The sequence below is a fragment of the Athene noctua genome, chromosome 4, assembly GCF_965140245.1.
Source record: "Athene noctua chromosome 4, bAthNoc1.hap1.1, whole genome shotgun sequence".
NCBI lineage: Eukaryota > Metazoa > Chordata > Aves > Strigiformes > Strigidae > Athene > Athene noctua.
This window is the reverse complement of record NC_134040.1, coordinates 4,867,452-4,881,293: the sequence shown is the minus strand read 5'-3', so window position 1 is coordinate 4,881,293 and position 13,842 is coordinate 4,867,452. Positions and strand designations below refer to the sequence as shown.

Here is a 13,842-nt window from a genome sequence, read left to right as displayed (position 1 = left end):
GCCTTAAGCGGCTGTAAAAATCTGGTCTGATTTGGGTAAAATTATTCAAGAATGTCATGGCAGTCTAAAGGTTTGGACCACTACACTGCTAGAAGTTGAAGGAAGGATCCCTGAATATCTCACGCAGAGAGTGTGTGCTTCTAACCATCACAGTCATGTATGTCACATAAATCCAAAAAAATATCCAGAATGATTGGCAACATTGTAAACCAAGGTTTATCAGGAAAGAGAAATAAAGAAAAATATCCATGAATGGCACACTACATTAAAAAAAAAAAAATCATGCCCTGTTATGAAAAAAGCTCAGCTATTATCCAGATTTAAAAGGTTTTAGTATAGGAAATTCACAGTTATAGCTTGAAAATTCTGGATGAAATTTTTCTAGGATTTACTTATTTATTTTATTCATCCATTAATTTACTTAACTGAGGAAAAAACACAGCCTACTGTGAAGTGTAACTATTTTAAAGAGGTATCTAAAAAATAATCCTTATAGGATATCTGACATACTCTGTCAAAGGCAGCACAGTTTCTCAATTTAGTTTCAAAGATAAATAGCAAATCAAACATAACACCTTATATAGCTTTCAGTCTGTTTCTAGAAGTCTAAATGCCTTGTCAGAAGATTCTAAATATTTAATAAAATGCCTTTTAAGCCGTAGTCTTATATCATAACTTTTCAGTCATGATTATTATATTGCTAATTAAAAAGAAAAAGCTTTATAAAACTCTAATGAAAAATTATACAATATATCGTAGAATACTTTAATGATCAAGTCCAACTGTTAACCTGACACTGCCAAGGCCACCACTAAACCACGTCCCCAAGCACTACATCTACACGTCTTTTCAATACTTCCAGGGATGGTGACTCAATCACTTCCCTGGGCAGACTGTTCCAATGAATGACAATCCTTTCGGTGAGGAAATTTTTCCTAATATCCAGTCTAAACCTTCCCTGGCACAACTTGAGGACACTTCCTCTTGTCCTAGCACTTGTAACTTGGGAGAAGAGACCAACACCCATCTTGCTACAACATCCTTCCAGGGAGTTGTAGAGAGTGATAAGGTCCCCCCTGAGCCTCCTTTCCTCCAGGCTAAACAACCCCAGTTCCTTCAGCTGCTCCTCATAAGACTTGTGCTCCAGAACCTTCACTAGCTTTGTTATGTAAGGTGACAGTATTAGACCAACTGTTTTTCTGAGAAGCAGATTTGATGTAAATATTTTTTGCTTGGCCTGATGTATGTTTCCATCTAGGTATCACTGTAGCACACATTATGTATAGACATACCATGCATACACATACATATATTAACAATATTTTGGTTGTCATGGATGAAGAAATGCCCATAATTATGTCTGTGTTTCACATCACTGGATTGGGTTTTCATGGTGCTCAGAGACTTTTGTTACACCTAAATACTCATCATTAAAAATGTGAATCCTGGGTATGAAACCCTATGCGTCTACATTGGTCACTCGGCAAAGAGGGAAAGCAAAATGAGGGCAAAATTTGCAGCATGATGCTTTAAGTGCTGTGGTATAGGAAAGGATGAAACATCACTATCCAAAGCACAAGACCATGTTTTCTCTTCTGGATGTTTACTGATTCATTTTTCCCCTAATGAAATGGTTAAAGGATAGATGCAAAAGAATGAATATCCTACAGCATTTTGCAGCAAACACAAGACTTTTAAGAAGAATCAGCCTTCACCGCCAATACACTGCATCACTGATTTAGCCATGGACTGTAAACCCAATGTTCTCAGGGTGCCTTGAATTTATGGCCAAGTGCTGACCCTTTGCCCCATTCATGTTAAATAACTCTTCTGGCATTTCACAGAAGGCTCCTACTTTGTCTGTGGGTATATACAACTGTTCTGTATAGACATGGTAATGCAGCACTTCCAGGAAATTTTGGATTTGCTCGAGTGCACTACAGGTGAGCTGTACTTTAAGAGAAATTAATGGGATGTCTGGAGTTACATTACCAAGTATTGTGAGATATGGACACATAAAAAAGAAAAAAAAAAAACCAACCCAAACTTTCAAACTTTGTCCTGATTGAATTGTCATTTGCAGAGAGAGAAAATGTCAGGGGAGAACCAAGGTAAGCAGTGTCTGCAGGGAGGTGCCCCATGGCCAGCGTAGTAGGCAATCATGTAATGAAAGGGTACATCACAAAGAGTACAAAAGATAATAAATGATGGCTGCAGGGACAGATGTGTCTCACCAATTTCAAACGTCTCACTCATTCTCCTGCCTACTTGTACGAACAAAGACTACATACAGTGAGTACCCCCAAAATATTATTACTACTAAACAGAACTCCCTTCAGGTTAATATTTCAGATAAAAGCTAGCTGCAGCTCTCCAAAAAATCCCCTCAAGAAAACAGTTGCATGCTGTTGGACACGAAGTGGCTTATATAACAAAAGCAAAACACCCTTTCTGGCTTTAGTTATAAGTTTGTGTAGATCTGTACGTAGGTGTGTGTAGGCAAGGGGATGCAAGGAATGCCAGTGTTTTTATTTTAAAAGATTATTGTACAATTCACACTTATATTCACAAAACATTCTGTTGGAGCTAGTCAATATTCACTGAATTTTGCTGCCTATATTTTCTAGACTTGCTATAATTTTTTTTCTACCCCCACAACCATACTTTTTACTTTAAAAAATGGCTTTTAAGAACAGAAGATGTTTTTGAGAAAAAAAAAAAATCTGTTCAGCAACAAAGTAATAATGGTTTATGAAAATAGGCACTTTATTACAGTAACTTACTATTCATTATTTAAGGTGTCTGGCACGTTCAAAACAGATAAGCCTAGTCTTTTTAAACTCTTCTGGACTTAATTTGCCTCAAAATCCCTGCATTCTTTAATTTTATCATCCTTATCTTGACTTTTAATTTCTGGAAGACTATTAGGTTTTGGAGATCAAAGCTGAAACAACTATTTGGGGCATTCAGTGAATATTCTCCTTCAAGTACAGGCTAACATCTTAAACACCGATACATATGTAGAAGGTATCTTTGCCCAGCTGCCCATAACGATGCCATATTTTTTCTGAGAGGATGAATTAGCTCAAAGCCTTTCTGTCAGTGTAGATTATATAGTTTAAAATGTTCCATTAACCTAGAGAAATTAAATAAAATTATCTTTTAGTGTTGTCTTTCTGATAAGGAAAACCCCCAATCCCACCAGCCAAACCAGCATTTTCCTTTTGGAAAATTTTGCTTGTATCTGTTCACCTGTTAACGAATACATTATACACCAACCACAGCACTGACCCCTGAAACATCACAGAATTTATCTTTTTGCCTGCTGAGTAACGGCAATTTATGCTTTTCTTGTGCCTTGTAACCAGCTCTTAATCCATCAAAGGCCTTAACACTCACTCCATGGTTACCCATTCTCCAAACAGATGTGTGTGCAGGACTTTATGAAGAGCCTTTGAAAATCTAAATCAGTTTTGTTATATTCTCCTTTAGTAGTACATTTTATTTTTAAACTCTAAAAGTGGAGAGAACAAGAAATAATTTTTAAGCTGTAGTGATTTATTAATCTCTCACACATCTCATGTATTTAAAAATATATTTTACATGATTTCTTACCGTATTCCCCTGCACACTGAACGCACTCTGGTTACAAATTCTTTGGATCAAACGAAACACTAGTGGAACATAATGTTAGGTATTCTCTGGTCCTTTTGTAAAATACCTTTTTTTTTTTTTTTTTTTTTTTTTTAATAATGCATTAAATGTTTTTTGTTGGTGATACCTTGACCTTTGGATTTCAGTTTAGCAAAACTTCAAATAAAATGTTACAGTGCTTTGCAGAATAAAAATCATCATTTCATCAAAACTCCTGGATAAACGATCTCATGTTCTCAGGATGATGGTATCCATAAGTTGGATTATAACTACCTGAAACTCCCATAAAACATGAATTTAACATCATTTATTTTTTAAATAGGCTTCATTTTGCAATTTTTAGCTCTCCCTCAGTTTCAATATGTTGGTGGTTCTTTTTGATTACAGCTATGCTTAAATTCATCTTCTTGCTTCCACATTTTGTTTTGCTTCATATCACTGCTGAAAAATCCATCTTTACCACATTTTAGTATTAGCTTTGATAATATCATTGAGCTGCCTTTTCCTAGTGATAAATATCTTTAAAGTTTGTCCTACTCACACTGATAAAACTCTCACAGGCTTATTGCTGAATTGCCAGTAGTGCTGATTTTCAACTTTTGTTCGTTCTGATAAAGGCAAAATAAAAAATTTGAGTCAAAAGAGAAGCCAGAGAGTGACCTGCTAAAAAACAGCTAGTTACAAAGTTACTAGGATATTTTAAAACCGTGCTAAAAGCTGAAACTCAAATTTTGGGTTTGAATCAGATTATTTGAAATTTCCAGTGTCCTTCACAGGAATGAGTAACCCAAGTACTACAGTACTTGCTCTTCCAGGACTGTTTCCAAACATCTTAATGCAAGCTAAAGGAAAAAAAAAATATATATATATATCAGGAAGTTTTCACAGCCTTTCCCAGGCAGTTCTGGCCCCATTTGTTCTACTTTTTTCTCCTTCATTTCCCATTCACTCCCTTTCATTGCAACCCTGCAAAGACTATTCCAGTTTTCCCAATTTAGGATCAACCCTCCAACTTTTAAAGAATGCTTTTCCCCTCCTTGCACCTCAGAAATCTTGAAAAATAATATTCAACCTCATTGCCTGTTACTTGATTCCTTTCTAAGGACAATTATTTTTGCTTGTTTAGAAACTCACGCTTCTTCCCTTCAGTTGTTACAGTTTCTCAAGCAATTGCTGAGTAGACTTTGAGCTGCTCTTTATTAAAGGCAAGGTCACACTCTCAGCCTGGCTCGGACAGGGCTGAGCAGTGTGAGAGAGCTCGATATTCAAACAGAAATCGAGTGCTGTTTTCTATTACTCCCCTTGCTTTGTGCCTTTTTCCTTTCTTTCAATCTTTTCTTTCTCCTCTCTTCCTTTCCACCCTCCTCTCCTTCCTTTTCCTTTTCATGAGCCATCTGTAGCAGGACAATTTCATGTTTTTCTACGAATGCCAAAAACTGATATAACATTTAGCAGGAGCCATCAGCACAGCCCTGCCTCAGTCTCTGGGCTGTGTCTGACCCTGGTTCCCCTCACTGGGCCTGATCCTGACTCCCATCTGTGGGCTGACATCCCAGCCCGGCCTGAATCTCTGCTTTACTCCCACACACAATTAACATCCACTAAAATCTATGAGCTTTGTGTTTGTTCCCAGCAAGCCCCGTAGACTCTGTGGTTTTATAGTTTTCATCTTGGATTCATAAGGAAGTCAGCAAGTGAGAGTCAAGTTTTTATTTTGGCTTTAAAGGGAAATAAAAGCACCCAAATTTAAAAAGACATTAGCCAATACATCACTCCCTAATACTGCTGTCAGAGATAAGAATCTAGCCTCTACCAAGTCCTTTGCTACAAACGCAGTGGGTTAGTCAAGTGCATGCAAGGAAGAACTAAAACACTAAAAAACCCCACCCCATATATTCCAAAGGCTGTAAATTAAACAACAAAGAAATAAAACTTCAAGTTGAAACCAGTTCTTAAAATAAGCTCTGCATAGTTTCAATTTCTCAGACCCTACCAATATCGCTTCCATTAAAGATTAATTCCCCCACTGCCAAAAAAAACCCCAACACATTAGCAAAGTGCTTCTCTCTTCAAAACAGTGTATCCATATTTCTGCACTATCTGTGCATCAAACCCACTACTTGTATAACGCGTATAACTCAAAATCCGTTGAAAAGGAAGCTCAACAGAGGCTTTCCTTTCCTGAACGGATAGTCAAAAGTAAATGATAAGTAGAAGACAAAATGTAATGTATTTATTTCCTTTGTATTCTCATCTATTTTTTTTTTTTCAGCTTTCAAAATCACTTCATTTAAAAATAAATAAAAGTTCAGTTAAAAATAAGGAGGAACAAAAATGAAAATGATAAGGCATTCATCACTGCATTTCTCAAAGATATTTTGATATATCCATTTGTGGGTGGAGCCTGACTCAATAAATTCCTCTCGTCATTCCTGAGTGTTTGAAAAAATCTACACAGGATCTCAAAGTGATGACAGAATGAATATATAAACCTATGTATGCATTCAGAGATACCTGTACCTCTATACCCACAGCTACACGGATGGATGTGTAGACAGAGCAGTTTTAGGGGAGAAGACAGGGTATAAACAGGCAGGGCACAGAACGGCATAGGGTGATTGAAATACTGAATTCATCACTTTATTCTAGGGGGAAAAAATAAGTCAGTAAAATCTACCTTTTTTAATCAACAATCATAGACAAATAATAATAATATTAATCAATGCTTTTGTAAATGACCTGAAAAGCTGCAGATAGAAATTGTGCCCTAATATTGGCTCCACTGAATTTGGGTCCTTTCTGTCTTCTGAACTTCTGCTGCATAATTTGTAGATGACATCTAGTTCTTAACATTTAAAATATGAAGATTTTAATTTTATTCTTTTAATACTCACAAGTGTACTTACATTTTACAAAATACTAACTAATAACCTTGACTTTGAGGAACAGGGACTCAGTCTTAGGTATTGAATCCCAGCACTAACAAGTCGATGTTGTCAAGATGCAGTTAGTCCAGAGCTTTTAACACTTAGTTATAATTCAAATTATACTAAAAAGTGCGTTAGTTATGGAAATATTTACTGTGCCTATTATTGATCTATATAACTGCGTTTTATAACTGTCAGTTACTCTGTTGAAAAATTATTAAAAAAAAAATTTGTAGAACATTAGGTCAGAAATTTCAGCTGAATAAAAAGCCTGAAGACATGTTTTGTTTTGCTTAGTAAAGGAATCTTAGTGATCTGAAGAATTCTTCAAAATTTCTCCTTTATCAAAAGGAAACTTTAACACAAGATCCTAACAAAATATTTTACCATCTCAAACTGAACGACTTATTCTCTTCCTGTGAATTCATAATACAAGTTCATAGACTTTTTGAGTTAAGCTACATTTACAATACTCATTCCACTGATCTCTTGTTGGGTAGTAAAAAACAGGGGGACGAATAAAAACAATTTTCAGACCTATTTGTGCTTCTCCCACCTAAAAAATACATGATGCTTAGTAGACTAACTAAACTTCAAGAAAGCAAAGGAGCATTATCTTCAAGCTGTACAGGGCCAAAAGCCAAACCTCTGAGTTCAGCCAGATGTAAAGTGAACATGAATGTTGCATGGGACACAGTTGTACACAGCTGTACACAGGGAGAGCCTGTGCCATAGGCTGGAGATCCTGTGACTGATTTCTGACCTCTCCCCAAAAATGTCCCTCTATAGCTCACAGGAAGGAGCCCGTGAGAGCTAATTTCTATAGGCTAGTGAATCGTGGGCATTCAAGGCACAAATTTCTAGTCATAATCACAAGAATCCACACGTGAGCTATAATTTCCAATAAATCACACAGAGAGGTCAGAAAAAGAAGAATTTCTTGATTTTGGTCATGGGAATTTACCTGTGCAAATAGGGCTTGGGGTCTCTATTAGGGCTAAATGCTAAACTGGGGACAACAATAACACAACAAGTAATACTACACCATCACAACATGGGTTTTTTAGCTCATTTTGCTGAATCCTGTTCTCAAAGTGAACACAGGGGCTTCTAGAGCTACAACAGTTTTTGTTTTTCTGTTTCATAGGGAGATGCTTGGTTGTCTGAATGTTACATTTGCTGTTTCCTGAACTGGTGCATTCTCATTTGTTCCTTCTAAAATAATCTTGATGATTTTAAAGCCCAGATGAGCAAGTGCAGTCAGATAGAGAAGAATCAGCTCAGACATTTTCAGACATCACTACGTGCATTTATATCATAGCTGGTCACTTGTACAACGAGTGAAGACCTAGTCCATCAAGTCAATGAAATTCAAAGCATGATTCATCCAAAGAAATGCAGACCACTGCTTTGAGATGACAGCACTTGGAAGTACTGCCAGCACTGAACAATTCAGATGCACACAGCAACAGATAATACTGAGTATAAAGGAGTGTAAAATGACCAGCTTAAACAGTCACCTACACTTAGATTGAATCCCATCCCTGCTCTGTGAATGCAAAGACAGATTACAAAAAAAAAAAAAAAAAAAAAAAAAAAATCACTGTTTTTTTTCCCATCTACCCATCTAGCAGAATCTTATCTTTTTAAATAATCTATTTATTTTATAAAACCATTATATTTTATAAGCAGACTTTAATATTTTTTTCAATCAAGTTATATATTTTCAGTTACTCAAATACATTATCAATAAAAAATGGTTTTGCTTAGAAAAACATCTTCAATCACCAAGTACTTTCACCTGCACACACCACAGAGTAATGTTTGTAATTATTTTCTAGAGAGTCATAATGCCTAATCAACTGATTCAGAAAGAACTTAAAGAAAAGCCTGTGTATTATTTGCTCAAACCATTGAAATTTTGATCAAGTTGACTAGTCTTGATGGGTTACTGAATCTCTTCTCTTATACGGCTCTTGTCAGTATGACTACTGCAGTAGCATTGAATAGAGAATAAATAAAAAATCATGGTCATTAATTTGCTTGTTTATACCTCGTTTCCAAGCACAGGTTCCCCTCTAAGATACAGGTTTCAGAGAACTAACTGAAAGTTTTAAGTGACTTAATATTGAACAGTATTTCAAGTCAACTTACCAGTTTCAGAGAGCAGCTTGGTAGCTTCCAGAACCTTCTCAGTATAAACTCCAGTTTCATAATTTTCCATCTCTGCATTAATGATGTGAATAACTCTGGCTGCACGGCCTCGGATGGCACCTGCAGTTCTGTCCAGTGTATCGACATCCCCCTCTTGGAGAGCAATCACACACTTATTCACATCTTCCAGAATATGGTTTTCTAGAATGTAGGAAAAAAAAAAAAAAAAAAAAGGCTCATTTCATTTCGTTCTTCCTCATATCAAAGATTACTGATTTGGGTAAACTGCAAATGTCAGTATGTTGAAAAATTGATATCTGTCCTTATCCAGGTCTGCAAAACAAATACCATGCTGTGATAGTATGCCACATAACAGTAAAAATTCCAAGTGTGCTATTTATATTTAAAAGGGCCTAGGCTATGTCTTCTCACCCTTACTGCGAGTACCAACCTGTAGTTCTTTGAAAAAGTCTCATTAATTTCAAACATTACACTGAATTTTATTGCAATGAAAGCATAATAAAAATCAGTGCAAAAAAAGGAAAGTGGTCAAATATTATCTAAATGTTCTAATAAACAGTTGGGCAATTTTCTGAAGATGAATTTACACATTCCCATAAACGTTTCATATGTTTGGTTCATTTGTGCCTAAATAAGTTAGAAAAGAAAATAAATCATTTTGAAAAGACAACAGTAAATGACCTTTGTAGAAAGCAGGGAGCTTGTGCATGAGCAGTTCATCTCCTTTACTCCATCTATGCTAGAGATTAAGTTGTGAATTTTTCATGACACAGAGTATAATTATATGTGACTGTGCATATTCTGAAGTGAGAGCCGACAACAGTGAGTCTGCTCAGATGATGTAAAGTCAAATAGCTTTACTGAAATTTTGGGAGCTGCATTGTTTTTTCTCAGCTCAGAATCAGGCCATTCTCTCACGTGCTGCAGTATCAGAGGTTATGTAGCACTCTCACGTACAATGTGAAAGGATGAAGCAGATTTTTGACTAGGTCAGACATTATTCCCCTACAGCCAGCGTAGTTAAAAATCATTTCAATAATAAAATTATGACTGAGTTTCATATTTGAGTAAACTCACTCCAAGAAACTCATTGACTCTAAAATAACATCTTTCTGCCACAGACACCACTAAACTGAAAACGAAATGCTGTTCTTTGTAGTAGTAATAAAGAAAACAGAATCAATCGGTTCACCAGCTGCTTTTTGTTAATTGTCTTTGACCACAAAAATAGAACAACACACTAATCTTCACTGTTAAAAATCCCAAGGTTGGATCATTTGAGGGTTTCAGAAATGTTTTACATGATGTCAGGTTTTAAACTGTAACAACTCTGAATGAAAACCAAAAGTCCCCTGAGTTGTGAATCAGAATAACCTGAAAGGGAAAATTCTTTGTCTAAAAATCTTTCTATCCACATTTAAAAAACGCTGCTTTGCTAAAAGTATTTCTTTGCTATTTCCTCCTCATCGTTGTAATTTTTTTTACCATGGCATACCCAAATTTTGCCCTAAAAGTGGTGCTATATGGATTTGAACAGACAGTGCGTTTGGAATATAAAGTAACTGATTAAAAGTATAGTCAGCCTTCCTTTGGTAGCCACCGTATTAATAAAACATGCCATCAAATGTGACACTTGATATGAAGAGGAGGAAGTGTCATTTCATGAGGTACGTTTAACGAGACACTTAGACCATTTTGAATGCTTCACTGGTTTAACATCCAAAAAACAAAACTATCCTGTGTAAGCTGAGGCCTCCAAGCTTACGGCTGGCAGCAACAGGCTTTCTGGATACATGAGATGATTTCTCATTTTTAATAGAGATGTCTATAGACAGTATTAGGGAAAAAAAAAATCTAATCCCAACAGAAATACTACTTCTCAGCTGTCTTGGAAAGTTTGGATTTAAATCAGGTCTATGTTAGAAGAAAATATGATTTGAGAAAAAAAAAACAAAACAAAACAACCAAAAAAACCCCCATCACCCATTCAAATAACTTCTGGTTTTATGAATACAAATAAATAAATGGCCATTTAAGCAAGTTTGCCATTTCTTTGGCTTGTGGACTGGGTCTAAAGTCTATGGCTTGGTCTGCCCTTTCATTATGGAACTAGGTCTGTTGAAAAGTGTTTGGGCAGCTTCAAATCTCAAATACAAATCTATGTGCTACCAGATTCTGAAGTACCCGTTTATCCTAAGAGTTCATTTTCTTGTCATGCAGTAAACACTCTAGCAGTGGTGTTGAACAGTGGAGTGTTAATTATACTAAATCAAACCATTTCCCTATTACTAATAATAGTGGGATACAATACAAAATGAAAGGGTGGACAAAGAAGCAAATGAAGGATTTTTTAAAGGATAAATATATTTTTTCTTCAAACAGCTTAAGCTTTTATTAGGAAATTGTTGGGATTCTAGAGGGCTTTCTGCAAGAGAATGGACATGTGAGCAATCCTGTGTGAAAACAAGACTGATAAGAGCCTCAGCCTGAGAAAGAATGCGATAAGGATGTAACCCTGAGTGAGGGGGGAGAAACTCGTTGAGACAAACAACCCCCGGAAGGGGTTGGGATGGAAGAGGAAGTTACACAAGGCAGGAAGCCTGGCAAGGCTGATGTGGTACATTTTATCCAATCATAAGAAGGTTTAAAGCACGGGCTGAGTTAACTGTCCAATCTTGAGGACTTGTACTGCGTGTTACTCACGTGTGCGGGAGAACATTATAAAAGGGCTGAATTAGTTGTAATAAACGGGTATTGCTTGATCACATTGGTCGTGTGCGTGCTCAGCTCTCCCGCAGGAAATATCAAAGAAAAGAATGTAAAATGAAACAGAAAATTAAGGCCAAGCTGTCTCCTGAAGTTTGGCTCTTCTGTGACATTAGAGTAAGCTAAGCACACACTTGGCACATTCTATGTCCTTATTCACAACAATGAAATTCACCTTTTTTCAAACCATAACAGGAAAATTGAGTTTTCTGCAGCAGACAATTAACACAAGATACGCAGCACTTGCCCATTACAGTATTCACTGTGTGTAACTATATTATAACAATACACTCTGCCACAAGTTGCAGCACTTCACAAGGAGGATGGAGAAAAAGCCCATGACCCAAAGGGTCAATGTCCTTCTCTTCTCCATCCTTTCTTCATGTGAGGTGTAAAATACATTGTTTTAATAGAAGGACTTGCTTTTCATTGTAATCCTCCCTAGTGAGATCAGAGAATTGCAAAAATTTGCTATTTCTTATACTACTTTACTCCTCTCTCTTTGGTTGCATTACTACACCAGTAAATCTGGGACCCAGAAGTGCTTCCCAGCTCTCTGGAATCCAACACACTGGTCATGTCCTGCCAGCATACGTAGATGGGACTGATATGCAGCATCTGACTATTTCCCTTCCTCCTATCCCTCTTCAGGGCCTGCTAACCTGGAACGGATGATCAGGGGGCCAGGACTGTATGGTACATCTGCCTCACTGTTTAGACAGAGCTGATCTGAGCGAAGCTACAAAGCAAAGTAAGGAAAGTTCATCTTTCCTTCTCTTGCCTACAGATGCACAAGGAGTCCAACAATATTTTAAATGCTGTCAGCCTGTCACAGGTCTGCAATACGTTTTTAAAAGGTGGCCAAAATCCTACTTTGTGCCTGAGCTGAAACAAAACTCGAGAAATAAAAGCACAAAGAGGATGCTATTTTCTGGGAGGTGAAAAGCTAACCATTGCTCCCAGGGATTAATTGGCATGCCTTGGTTGCTCCTACTGAGTGTGGAAGATCAGCATTCCAATAGGGATGGACTAATGGACTAATGCTGCTTAGGTAATTACAGCTTTTCTCTGCTGTGACCCATTACTTTAATTTAGGAGGATATTTTTAGAAGAGTCCCTGGATCCCAGTACCTGAAACAGAGAGGAAATCGTCCACCGAAGTGATGTCATCAACAGCTTCAGTAAGAACTCGCACTTGTTTCTCCCACTGATCTTTAAAGACGTCCATGTTGTCCTGTGCTACTTTGCTCTGGGGTCTGGCGGCCAATGTGAGGGCAGCATTTATTACCTGTTATACAGAATAATTTGTCATGAGGAGCGACGAAATTTTTTCACAAGGGAAAGAACTAATAGATATGGACTGTGTTAAAAACACAGCATTACCCTCCATTGATTATGCAGGTCTTGAGATAGGAATGTATTTTTCACAGTTCATGGAAAGCTGGCAACAACGTAATGGCAAAAGTAAGGGTATAATCTTCATGTAGGCCATTTCCCCTGTCCTAGTTAACAGAAGCTTGTTAATGTCAGAGTTCTGAAGTGCTTTTTAGCAGGAGTCTTACCTGTGGGCACAGACTATCAATCTGTGTTGCTGCCATACGGACTAACTTCACACCTTCTTCATTATTTGAGATTGAACAGGCCAGATTTGCAACCTGCAATGAAATTGGCAGAATAAGAATCAAGTTTTAGGCAAGCAGGGCATTGTACACCTTTCTCTCTCCTTATTGAGCCTTGCCTAGAAGGAAAGAATTGCATACAGGAGGAACAATATGGCATCTTCTGTGCTGGTGAACAGAAACTCATGTAGGTTATTTCCTTACTAGCAAACTGAACTAGCCATCTTCATTAAATTTTTCTCAAAATCTTCCCTTATTGTCAAGTGTTTCACATACTCCTCTATAGCTTGAAGATAATCTCCTGAGAAGTCATATAGAGCATGTAGAGTGTCCAGGTAATTATCTATACATTTCTTTTCCTCACAGTTTCTTTTTTCTTTTATTAACCATCTCCATTATAAATACTAGTAATTGGGCTCATCTATATACCCTGAGCTTTGCAAAATGAGGAATCTTTGATGTCCTAACACATGGAATTGTGCTTTTCTACACATAAACAAAACTCTGATACCTTCACTGACACTGGGAATTTAGATATTTCTAAGTATCTTCATTGTTTCAGATACTGATGATTTTATGCATATTAAAGTTCTTTTAATTCTCAGGTGGACCTCTACTTCTATGTGATTATCTGCCCTAGAGTAAAACGTCCATTAGCAAGAGTATCATAACTTGGTCATGTGGAAGGTCTCTGTTGCAAG

At 36.9% G+C, this 13,842-nt stretch overlaps 1 protein-coding gene across 5 annotated transcripts in view; it reads right to left on the bottom strand.

Moving 5' to 3' along the window:
* Positions 1–13,842, bottom strand: part of CTNNA2 (catenin alpha 2) — a 526,704-nt gene that overhangs the window by 56,638 nt on the left and 456,224 nt on the right. For all 5 annotated transcript variants that reach the window (XM_074904290.1, XM_074904291.1, XM_074904292.1 and 2 more), the window contains 3 exons: positions 13,085–13,177; positions 12,654–12,810; positions 8,736–8,936 (listed from right to left, as the gene is read on the bottom strand). In XM_074904290.1, coding sequence (XP_074760391.1) covers positions 8,736–8,936; positions 12,654–12,810; positions 13,085–13,177 — 451 coding nt within the window. The remainder of the gene's footprint in view (positions 1–8,735; positions 8,937–12,653; positions 12,811–13,084; positions 13,178–13,842) is intronic.